This window comes from Salvelinus alpinus, chromosome 26 (assembly GCF_045679555.1).
Source record: "Salvelinus alpinus chromosome 26, SLU_Salpinus.1, whole genome shotgun sequence".
Lineage (NCBI taxonomy): Eukaryota > Metazoa > Chordata > Actinopteri > Salmoniformes > Salmonidae > Salvelinus > Salvelinus alpinus.
The window spans coordinates 38,378,801-38,391,614 of NC_092111.1; the positions used below are offsets into that span (position 1 = coordinate 38,378,801).

The 12,814-nt window shown below is 42.5% G+C and overlaps 1 protein-coding gene across 1 annotated transcript in view; it reads right to left on the reverse strand.

The window, feature by feature from the left end:
- Positions 1 to 334: 334 nt before the first annotated feature.
- LOC139555280 (phosphatidylinositol-3-phosphatase SAC1-A) overlaps positions 335 to 12,814 on the reverse strand; it is a 37,097-nt gene continuing 24,617 nt past the window's right edge. The window contains exons 13-20 of the mRNA XM_071368960.1: positions 12,056 to 12,154; positions 7,219 to 7,357; positions 6,436 to 6,505; positions 5,915 to 5,987; positions 2,771 to 2,864; positions 2,414 to 2,506; positions 2,119 to 2,176; positions 335 to 1,879 (exon numbers count right to left, since the gene is read on the reverse strand). Coding sequence (XP_071225061.1) covers positions 1,743 to 1,879; positions 2,119 to 2,176; positions 2,414 to 2,506; positions 2,771 to 2,864; positions 5,915 to 5,987; positions 6,436 to 6,505; positions 7,219 to 7,357; positions 12,056 to 12,154 — 763 coding nt within the window. The 3' untranslated portion in view covers positions 335 to 1,742. The remainder of the gene's footprint in view (positions 1,880 to 2,118; positions 2,177 to 2,413; positions 2,507 to 2,770; positions 2,865 to 5,914; positions 5,988 to 6,435; positions 6,506 to 7,218; positions 7,358 to 12,055; positions 12,155 to 12,814) is intronic.

A 12,814-nucleotide genomic window follows, 5' to 3' on the forward strand; every position in this document is an offset into this window, starting at 1 on the left:
TAAATTCTCATCCAGATAAAAAAAATATATATATAAAATCACTGCTTGATCTTTACATTTAGTATAGACTCTGCAAATAAGTGCTCAGCATACAATCTCATTGTAAAATATACAGTATATATAATTGCAAGGATGTTCATGGAAACACAACAGTAGACAAGCTTGTGTTGGTCCTCCCTCCTTTGCAGTTACCACTGCCCAGCTAGAAGAAATATTAGTTCTAGTATATTAACTAATACATCCTAATTTAGCGTTAAAATGTTGTAGTAAATCACTGGCAGATTACAATAATACATTCTAAAAGGAACACTGGAATTGTGCTGATGTTGTAAAATATTTTACACCGTGACCTCTACTTCTGTATTTAGAATAAGTGCTCAACACTGCATATTCAAGATGGAAATCATCAGAACAGGAAAGTAGACACACAAAGGCATAGCAACATAAACTGTCTTCAAAACAAATCTATTGAATAGACAAAAATCTGAAACCCATTAAGAGGAGAAATCACATTCATGATAACAAGGAATGGTTACGTCCACTCCCTCAAATCATGGAGGGGGGGGGAAGCTTGTAAGGCAGGTCTAAAGTGTGGTTTTAAATTCAATTAAATTCTGTACCTGGAGCATAACAATCCCTAAACTAGAAAATACTGACAAGTCAAGGTTATGACAGAACTATGGTATAGTGACTACCCTATAACCAACAATGAATGAACGACATCTCCCACCGCTCAGATCACATACTATGTGCAACTTATTTCATGTTCACCCAAAATGCAAAAAAATAAAAGATGGTAAGCTAAGCAAGAAACCCTTACTTAAAAATAGATTCATAAATATTTTGCATGATTTATGTTCATAGTAGCAATACATTCTCCCCCCCACGTCATTCGTCTCTAGGGGAACTAGCTAGTTTAAAGATATATATATATATATATGTGTGTGTGTGTGTGTGTTCTTTAAACTAGTAGTATAGTAAGGCTTATTACATTCAAGAGAACAACCAAAACATGTTATCTTTCTAAACAATGTACCCCAGTCATTATAGTGCATGTTATAGTGCCAACCGTTTCTCTGTAGTTTCCTAGTCTAAAAATACATTGCATTTGAATTACAGTAAACAGAAAAGTTAAACCAAAGAAACCATTAATTTAATGTATAACAAGAATATTGAATATCGTCTTGTTATTAAAGTTGCTTTCATGAAAAATGAAGAATTACGCTGCAATTCACTAAAGTGCCATCAAAAATGTTTTCTGAGAGACCTCTGTAATAGCCATTACCGTGTGGTGCCTTCAAAGTGGTTAAACCATCACCGAGGTTGACCGACTGTACACCAGCCTTGTCCAACACAGAGAAATTAAACATAATAAAAAAAGGTCAGCATACACCATGATCTAAGGAAGGTGGGCTAGGAAGGAGGTGAAGGAGGACAGAGTCTGATAGGAGACTGTAGAGTTCAGAGCGGCTTCAGTAGGTACGCTGCCTGATAAATAGGAGTTCTGGGTCGGCGTAGAAACCCCTATAGAAACTATAGGGCTACGTCCCAAATGGAACCCTATTCCAGTGCACTATATAGGGAATAGGGTGCCATTTGGAACGTAACCTAGGAGGACAGTGTGGAGAGCAGGTCAGTACAGTGTCCGAGCCTCAAGCAGCCGGGAGGAAGAAGAGTTGGATGAAGATGAAGAGGTATAGGAGTCCGCTGGGCCGAGCTGCTTTCCACACACACACACACGTTCAGTCCATCTTCTCTTTCTGCACCAGTTTGGGGGCATCCACGAAGTCACGGCCGTTGAAGACGATGACGGCAGCGGTGACGGCAGCAGCAGTGCCCCAGAACAACACATAGGCCAGGGTCTCAGTCCACGTGTCACCTGGGAAAGAGAGAGGGACACCACTCGTCAGAGAACGACAAATATCAAGGATACAAAGATGGAGGGGGAAACTTGTCAGAGACCATAAATATATAAATTTGTGTGACCAGAGATCACAACGAATTGTTAAGGACACAAACAGAACTAGCATGCCCTTGTGTCCTGAGGTTAACAGAGCTAAAAGTTAAAAGGCTAGAATGTTCCTTTAGACAAGTGGTTGTCAGATGTTTTTTTCTTACCAGCCATGAGGAGGCAGATGATACACATGGAGAATGCTACCACCATGATGATGGGCAGCTGCAAGACAAAGACAACAAAAATACATTACTCATAGTTTGGGGTGGAAAGCAGAACTCAGTATTTAAAAAAAATAATACAAATAAATGGAGAGGACCAGAGACGTAGTCATGTAAAGTGAATCACAAAACATGACGATCAGTCTGGACATCCTGACTGGTGCCAGGACATCCCAAAAAGGGCCTCTCCCCACGATACATCCCCATTACTACTGTGAGATGGAGAGAGGCAACTGACCGTGAGGAACTTCCAGTCCTTTTGGATGCGAAGTGGAGTTGGTCCGTCTGTTTCATCAACAGCGTAGTTTCCAAGGAACAAATCAATGGAATCCTGGAGACAACACACATACCCTTCATTGCTTAAAAAGGACTGACAACAAAAACACATTGAAATAACTCCATGTCTCTCAAACTCATGGATGAAGAATTATGTTTTTGTAAAATTATGATTTTGGAGGAAAACAACATTGGTCGTAAGCAGGAAATTGGTCCATCTACACAGCAGATATCTGACAGTAATACATTATTCCTACCGTATGTAGTTCAAAATGTGTTATTTTTCTAGGCCTTTTTAAAATTGTAAAATCAGACGTACTTGTCTGAAGCCGTCAGAGAAGTTATTCTTGTAGTAACGGATGGCAGAGTTCACTCCGTCCATCACCAGACCCATCTGGGTCCTCTTCCCTGTCCTGATGAAGGACAGGAAATAACACACACACACACTGTCAACTCTCCCAACAAGACAGGTTATAACAACCATCAATAACAGAAACTGTCAGTCACCAACAAGCAAGTAGTCAGACTGTCTACCATAATGTCCACGTAGCAATACGAATGACAGGTGAAGGAGAAATAACCACCATCAACATCTCATGGCCACACGGACATTATCTACCAACCAGATAGTACCTAGACAGTTTGCATAGAAATGAAAAGGTGACCTCAAATTGAAGCCACACAACAAACAGTTGACCTCCAACTAAACAAGCATAGTCTCTGGAGACATGCAGACCTGTATATATTTCAGATGTCAGCAGCACACAGACATGCAGGCCTGTATATATTTCAGATGTCAGCAGCACACAGACATGCAGGCCTGTATATATTTCAGATGTCAGCAGCACACAGACATGCAGGCCTGTATATATTTCAGATGTCAACAGCACACAGACATGCAGGCCTGTATATATTTCAGATGTAAGCAGCACACAGACATGCAGGACTGTATATATTTCAGATGTCAGCAGCACACAGACATGCAGGACTGTATATATTTCAGATGTAAGCAGCACACAGACATGCAGGCCTGTATATATTTCAGATGTCAGCAGCACACAGACATGCAGGCCTGTATATATTTCAGATGTCAACAGCACACAGACATGCAGGCCTGTATATATTTCAGATGTCAGCAGCACACAGACATGCAGGCCTGTATATATTTCAGATGTCAACAGCACACAGACATGCAGGCCTGTATATATTTCAGATGTCAGCAGCACACAGACATGCAGGCCTGTATATATTTCAGATGTCAGCAGCACACAGACATGCAGGCCTGTATATATTTCAGATGTCAGCAGCACACAGACATGCAGGCCTGTATATATTTCAGATGTCAACAGCACACAGACATGCAGGCCTGTATATATTTCAGATGTAAGCAGCACACAGACATGCAGGACTGTATATATTTCAGATGTCAGCAGCACACAGACATGCAGGACTGTATATATTTCAGATGTAAGCAGCACACAGACATGCAGGCCTGTATATATTTCAGTTGTCAGCAGCACACAGACATGCAGGCCTGTATATATTTCAGATGTCAACAGCACACAGACATGCAGGCCTGTATATATTTCAGATGTCAGCAGCACACAGACATGCAGGCCTGTATATATTTCAGATGTCAACAGCACACAGACATGCAGGCCTGTATATATTTCAGATGTAAGCAGCACACAGACATGCAGGCCTGTATATATTTCAGATGTCAGCAGCACACAGACATGCAGGACTGTATATATTTCAGATGTAAGCAGCACACAGACATGCAGGCCTGTATATATTTCAGATGTCAGCAGCACACAGACATGCAGGACTGTATATATTTCAGATGTAAGCAGCACACAGACATGCAGGCCTGTATATATTTCAGATGTCAGCAGCACACAGACATGCAGGACTGTATACAGGGCCTTCAGAAAGTATTCATACACCTTGACTTATTCCACATTTTGTTGTGTTACAGCCTGAATTCTGAAAGGATTAAATATATGTTTTTATCTCACCCATATACACACACAACAGCCCATAATGACTAAGTGAAAACATGTTTGTAGAAATGTATTGAAAATAAAAAACATAAATATCACATTTACAGCTGTGAGTGTTTCTGGGTAAGTCTAAGAGTTTTACACACCTGGATTGTGCAACATTTACCCATTATTCTTTTCAAAATTCTTCAAGCTCTGTTAAATTGTTTGTTGATCATTGCTAGACAACCATTTTCCGGTCTTGCCATAGATTTTTAAGTAGATTTAAGTCAAAACTAACTCGGCCACTTAGGAACATTCACTGTCTTCCTGGTAAGCAACTCCAGTGAATATTTGGCTTTGTGTTTTAGGTTATTGACATGCTGAAAGGTGAATTCATCTCCCAGTGTCTGATAGAAAGCAGACAACCAAGATTGTTCCTGTGCTTAGCTTCATTCCATTTATTTATTATCCTGAAAAACTCCACAGTCCTTAACGATTACAAGCATTCCCATAACATGATGCAGCCACCATTATGATTGAAAATATGGAAAGTGGTACTCTGTAATGCGTTTTATTAAAATTTGCCCCAAACATAATACTTTGTATTCGGGACATAGTTCATTTCTTTGCCATATTTTTTGCAGTATTACATTAGTGCCTAGTTGCAAACAGGATGCATGTTTTGGAATATATTTGTTCTGTACAGGCTTCCTTTTCACTCTGTCAATTAGGTTATTGTCGTGGAATAACTACAATGTTGATTCATCCTCAGTTCTCTCATATCACAACCATTAAACTTTGTAACTATTTTAAATTCACCATTGGCCTCATGTTAAAATCCCTGAGCGGTTTCCTTCCTCTCCAGCAACTGAGTTAGGATCTTTGTAGTGACTGGGTGTATTGATACACCATACAAAATGTGTAATTAATAACTTCACCATGCTCAAAGGGATATTCAATGTCTGCTTTTTTTTTTTTTTTTTTTTACACATCTACCAATAGGTGCCCTTCTTTGTGAGGCATTGGAAAACATCCCGTGTCTTTGTGGTTGAATCTGTGTTTGAAATTCACTGCTCGACCGAGGGACCTTACAGATAATTGTATGTGTGGGGTACAGGGATGGGGTAGTCATAAAAAAAATATGTTAAACACTTATTTCACACAGAGTGAGTCCATGCAACTTATTATGTGACTTGTTAAGCACATTTTTACTCCTGAATTTATTTAGGCTTGTCATAACATAAAATACTTGACATTTCAGTTTTTCATTTTATTATTCATTTGTAAAAATGTCAAAAAACATAATTCCACCTTGACATTATGGGTTATTGTGTGTAGGCTAGTAACACAACATCTCAATTTAATCCATTTGAAATTCAGGCTGTAACACAACAAAACGTTGAAAAGTTCAAAGGGGTGTAGAAAATATCTCTAGGCACTGTATAGTTCAGAGGTCAGCAGCACACGCATTTCTATACCTGGTGAAGTCAGTCTTCAAGGCTCCCGTACCAGCGTACTGCTTGGCGCATGCATTGGCATTGTCAGCCCAAGCTATCACAGAAAACAGACAAGACCTTGTTAGTGAGCAGAGCAGTGTGACAGACTAGACAGATCAACCTCACATGACACTTAAAAGCTGCGTTCACACACTGACGGCCTACTTAGCCCTGGGGGCTGACAGCCTCCTTAGCCCTGGGCTGAGTTTAACCCAGGTTAGTGGTAGCCCCGGCTGAGTTTAACCCAGGTTAGTGGAACCCCGGGCTGAGTTTAACCCAGGTTAGTGGTAGCCCCGGGCTGAGTTTAACCCAGGTTAGTGGTAGCCCCGGGCTGAGTTTAACCCAGGTTAGTGGTAGCCCCGGGCTAAGTTTAACCCAGGTTAGTGGTAGCCTCGGGCTAAGTTTAACCCAGGTTAGTGGTAGCCCTGGGCTAAAATGATGCAGTGTAAAAAGACCTAAAGTAGCTGCCACTGATGGCCTAGAGAGGGGCGGGGCCCACTTACCATTCTTGTAGATCTTCTCAAAATCGTCCTGTTCTTCAATCCGCTGGGCCACATGCAGGACACCCATCCTCTGTGGACAACCACCAAACAAGCATACATAAGTCCATTTAGAAGGGGATAGGGTAGGGAACTAGGGCTCAGTCATTCAGCTTGTTCTCTAAAATAAAACTGTCAATAGTAAGTTATTCAACTGTGGGAAACAGTAGCTAGTTGTCTTTGTTCAACCCTTGGTTCAACTCTCTGCCTCCTGTAACTGTCAGAATGATAACTCCCACAGTGTGTGAAACAAGGGGGTTTGAGGTACTCTGCCTGGTCGCTGAGTATCTGTCAAGTGATAATGAGTTGTGAATACTACTGCAGAGCGGTGGTCAGGTTTTTATTCTCTTCAAGTGATAATGAGTGCAACCCTCCTACCTGTAGCTGGGACTGTATAAGTTAGTCGGCAGTAAAGGATCCCTCTGAGTTTAAGTGTAACAACCACACACCAGTAGCTGGGACTGTATTGAGGCAGAATGGGGTACTCTGTCTGCTCCATCGGAGTGTACCGTCTAGCAAAAAGAAGCGTGTACCATCCACACACCTGTAGCTGGGACTGTATGGAACGACGGCCAGCTCTGGAGGACTTCCTACCTGTAGCTGGAACTGTATGGAGCGGCGGGCCAGCTCTGGAGGACTTCCTACCTGTAGCTGGGACTGTATGGAGCGCCGGGCCAGCTCTGGAGGACTTCCTACCTGTAGCTGGGACTGTATGGAGCGGCGGGCCAGCTCTGGAGGACTTCCTACCTGTAGCTGGGACTGTATGGAACGACGGGCCAGCATGCTCTGAATGACGTTGGTGCGGTCCAGACAGTCCATGCAGTTACTGCGGAACGTCCCCTTCTGCTGGGACAACACCTTCCCCTCCGTGTCTACCATGAAGTAGCTGCAGAGAGACAGAGGAGTCAGGAGAACACATATCCACAGAGCCAGTAACAGCACTGTAATGTTGGGACACCACCTAACCATTCAGAGTTCATGTCTGACCTTAACCATTCAGAGTTCATGTCTAACCTTAACCATTCAGAGTTCATGTCTAACCTTAACCATTCAGAGTTCATGTCTAACCTTAACCATTCAGAGTTCATGTCTAACCTTAACCATTCAGAGTTCATGTCTAACCTTAACCATTCAGAGTTCATGTCTAACCTTAACCATTCAGAGTTCATGTCTAACCTTAACCATTCAGAGTTCATGTCTAACCTTAACCATTCAGAGTTCATGTCTAACCTTAACCATTCAGAGTTCATGTCTAACCTTAACCATTCAGAGTTCATGTCTAACCTTAACCATTCAGAGTTCATGTCTAACCTTAACCATTCAGAGTTCATGTCTAACCTTAACCATTCAGAGTTCATGTCTAACCTTAACCATTCAGAGTTCATGTCTAACCTTAACCATTCAGAGTTCATGTCTAACCTTAACATTAAAAACTTTTAAATTTGACGTTTTGAAAGAACTACGAAAATATGACATTCATGAAACATGGATGAATGTCTAATTCTGATGTGAGACCGTGAGAGTTAGTTGGCGCTGTGTGTGTGTGTGTCTGTGTGTGTGTGGATGTGAGTAAGACCTTGAAACAGGTCAACATTCTGTCATGACGTTGGGGGTAGGTTTATGACAATCATAAATACCTCTTTCCCCCTTTTTCCCTCTCCCTACTATAACTGATGTGACATAAGAAAACCCCTTGGTTAACATAGAGATTCTGAGAACATCAGAAGTGGGGGGAAATGAACTATATTCTGGTAATCCGACCAACTGAACATATGCCGTGGTACTTAAGGTATATTATGTCAGTTCGGTTGCCCTCTGACACATTCTCATCAATGATAGAATGACAAACTCTACTGTGGAAAGTCTAAACGTCAGAGGTATCGGATTCACATGGAATTGTTGTTTAATTGAAATGTTTGAATATGACATTATTTGTGAAGAGGTGAAATGTAATTTTAGCTTCCAAATGAGAGATCTGTACTTTCACAAGGTTTCCTCTGCTCACAGTGGCCCACCCCTATGAAGAGGCATGGGTTATAAACTTTTCAGACACACCCCTCTCCCTCCACTATATAAAGCCATAGACAAGAATATAACTTCCTGTTCCGGGTACACCAGGATGACGGTCCTGTGTCAGAATGGTTCAGATAATAACTACAGAACCAAGCCAACATCAGCATGGACTTTGATTGTGAATGGTATGAACTTTGAACTCGTATTCACTACAGAAGTGATATCTCCTAACCGTTGAGTTAGCAACAGCGAAACGCAGGTTAGGAAGGACAGTCCGAGTATACCGTCTACTATACACAACGTTACTACAACGTATCCCGTGACTACCAGAGATATTCTCCAAAGGACAGAGGACTCGGGTTGGCGATACGGTCTTCCATCTACCACCAACCTACTGAAGCGCAGCTCAGAGTAAATATGTATTGCATTTTCCTTTTCAAATGGGCGGTAATTTAGAATGCATCAGATACTGTATTTACGATAGCACAGCTCGCCTATGTTCCAGTCTCCCGCTCTTTCACTAAGAGACAGCCCCATCTCCTTTGTGTAACAAGCTGTCATATCTATTCCGCCCGCTAGGGACGTTTTTCTGTATGACGTAATTTGTGATCAAGTTATGATTTAATTGTATATGTGTGATTCTGTGTGATTAGTTAGGTATTTAGTAAATAAATAATTAAACCCAATTTTGTATTGCTGATTCAACTTGTTAGCCAGGATTCTTGCAGATAATCAAGGACTTACAACTTTCAGATGAGACTGAATAAAATGACGATTAATGTGACTGCTATTTAGTAAAATATTACTAAATCTTTAAGAGTTTATTCGAAAGATAACAGCTCTATAAATATTCTTTCGTGGTGTCCCTCTCTAGTTCATTAATATTTACATGATTAGTTCAATCAGGTAATATTAATTACGGAGAAATTATTTTATAGAATAGCATGTCATAGCAATCAATCTGGCATAGTCAAAGACACGACAATTCCCAAGGCCGCGGGGCCAGATGGATTACCGGGATGTGTACTCCGAGCATGCGCTGACCAACTGGCAAGTGTCTTCACTGACATTTTCAACCTCGCCCTGTCCGAGTCTGTAATACCAACATGTTTCAAGCAGACCACCATAGTCCCTGTGCCCAAGAACACTAAGATAACCTGCCTAAACGACTACCGATCCGTAGCACTCACGTCGGTAGCCATGAAATGCTTTGAAAGACTGGTCATGGCTCACAACACCTAAACCCACTCCAATTTGCATACCGCCCCAACAGATCCACAGATGATGCAATCTCTATTGCACTCGACACTGCCCGTTCCCACCTGGACAAAAGGAACACCTATGTGAGAATACTATTCATTGACTACAGCTCAGCGTTCAACACCATAGTACCCTCAAAGCTCATCACTAAGCTAAGGACCCTGGGAGTAAACAACTCCCTCTGCAACTGGATCCTGGACTTCCTGACGGGCCGCCCCCAGGTGGTAAGGGTAGGTAAAAACATATCCGCCACGCTGATCCTCAACACAGGGGCCCCTCAGGGGTGCGTGCTCAGTCCCCTCCTGTACTCCCTGTTTACTCATGACTGCACAGCCAGGCATAACTCCAACACCATCATTAAGTCTGCTGATGACACAGTGGAGACCTGGCCGTGAGGTGCCAGGACAACAACCTCTTCCTCAGCGTGATCAAGACAAAGGAGATGATTGTGGACTACAGGAAAAGGAGGACCGAGCACGCCCCCATTCTTATCGACGAGGCTGCAGCGGAGCAGGTTGAGAGCTTCAAGTTCCTTGGTGTCCATATCACCAACAAACTAACATGGTCCAAGCACACCAAGACAGTCGTGAAGAGGGCACGACAAAACCTATTCCCTCTCAGGAGACTGAAAAGATTTGGCATGGGTCCTCAGATCCTCAAAAGGTTTTACAGCTGCACCATCAAGAGCATCCTGACTGATTGCATCACTGCCTGGTTTGGCAACTGCTCGGCCTCCGACCACAAGGCACTACAAAGGATAGCGTGTACGGCCCAGTACATCACTGGGGCCAAGCTACCTGCCATCCAGGACCTCTATACCAGGCGGTGTCAGAGGAAGGCCCTAAAAATTGTCAAAGACTCCAGCCACCCTAGTCATAGACTGTTCTGTCTGCTACTGCACGGCAAGAGGTACCAGAGCGCCAAGTCTAGGTCCAAGAGACTTCTAAACAGCTTCTACCCCCAAGCCATAAGACTCCTGAACACCTAATCAAATGGCTACCCAGACTATTTGCATTGCACCCCCCCCCCCCCCCCCTTTTACACTGCTGCTACTCTGTTATTAGCTATGCATAGTCACTTTAATAATTAAAGTGGAAACATTACCTGAATACCGGGTGCCCCCGCACATTGATCCTGTACCAGTACCCCCTGTATATAGCCTTGCTATTGTTATTTTACTGCTGCTCTTTAATTATTTGTTGCTTTTATTTCTTTTTTGGGAGGGGGGGGTATTTTTCTTAAAACTGCATTGTTGGTTTAGGGCTTGTAAATCAGCATTTCACTGTAAGGTCTACCTACACCTGTTGTATTCGGCGCATGTGACGAACACAATTTGATTTAAAATGGCACCCTATTCCCTACATAGTGCACTGTCTCCTTGGGCCCTGGTCAAAAGTAGTGCACTATGTAGGGAATAGTGTGCCATTTGGGATGTAAACCTGAACACATTTTCCCCCAGAGGTTAATCCAGACGTCACTGACCGACTACTGTAATGTACTCACTGGTATTTTACCTTGAAAGACAGACCAGAGATAAAAGGGTAGAAAGGAAGCAACCTAGCCTCTCTATGTTCGTATGTCTATCCTCTTGCTAATAAGTGTTAGATTCTGGGTTAAACTTGGAACATTGTTGTACTCAGAAGTATAGTATGTGGGGTGAAAGAGACTGGTTTTTACATCAGAAGGTAATGGCTATCTGTAGGATAACCATGTAGGCTTTGGAATGTGCTGGGTCGGACGGGAGGAAGTCACAGGGTTGCTATAGTGGAAACGGATGGACATCTGTGGATTAGGCGAATGAGGGGGTTGAGGTCAGGTCAGATCCCATGAAGGGAATAAATGATGGTTTATTCCTTTGTTCCTGTCGAACCATAATAGATGTAAGGATTGGAGAGAAGGAGGAGTGCCTAAATCGGAGTTTGTTCCAGTGGCTTCTCTGAACCCTTCTGGTTGACCTAGAAGAACACCATATACTTGTGGTGGTGGAAACACGTGATGTCTGAACACAGCTGTATCGACCCTTTGGGAAGAATTAAACGTGGTTAAGCTTATCTAGTGTCCTTTGAGTTATTTAGGAGGAACTTAACATTTACGTCATTTAGCAGACGCTCTTATCCAGAGCGACTTACAAATTGGAAAGTTCATACATATTCATCCTGGTCCCCCCGTGGGGAATGAACCCACAACCCTGGCGTTGCAAGCGCCATGCTCTACCAACTGAGCCACACGGGACCAACTTAACTTGAGACTTGTATGGTTGTGGGTGTAGACTAGCAGCCATTCATAAAGGAGTGTATATGGAGAGTAATACCTGTATTCATCTTGTGTCTCAGCCACATTGTCCACCAGGATATTCAGACGATCCCACCTCATCTTGCTACACTCCTTGTGGAAGTCAAATGCTACGTACCTGCAGCCAATAGAAGAAACATGTCTGTGTGAGTGGATGCACTAGATCCATCTAAAAACAGGCCTGGGAAATTCCAGTCCTCGGGGGGCCTTTTTTAATTTAATTTATTTCACCTTTATTTAAAACCAGGTAGGCCAGTTGAGAACAAGTTCTCATTTACAACTGCGACCTGGCCAAGATAAAGCAAAGCAGTGCGACACAAACACACAGTTACACATGGGGTAAACAAACGTACAGTCAATAACACAATAGAAAAATCTATATACAGTGTGTGTAAATGTAGTAAGATTAGGGCGGTAAGGCAATAAATAGGCCATAGTGGTGAAATAATTACAATTTAGAAATTAAACACTGGAGTGATTGATGTGCAGATGATAAGTATAGATACTGGGGTGCAAAATAGCAATAAAATAAAATAACAATATGGGGTGTTACAATTTCCCCCCATCCCTATTCCCTAGCAAACACAGATGATTTAATCTAATTACATTCTAAACTGAAGATCATGATTAGGTGATTATTAGAGTCAGGTGTGTTAGCTGGGGCAAAACTGTGACACCAATCAGGACCTCGAGGACTGGAATCGCCCACCCCTGATCTAAAAGGTATAAATCACTGAAATGATAAGCCAGATGGGTATTCAGGAGAGGAGTGGTTAGT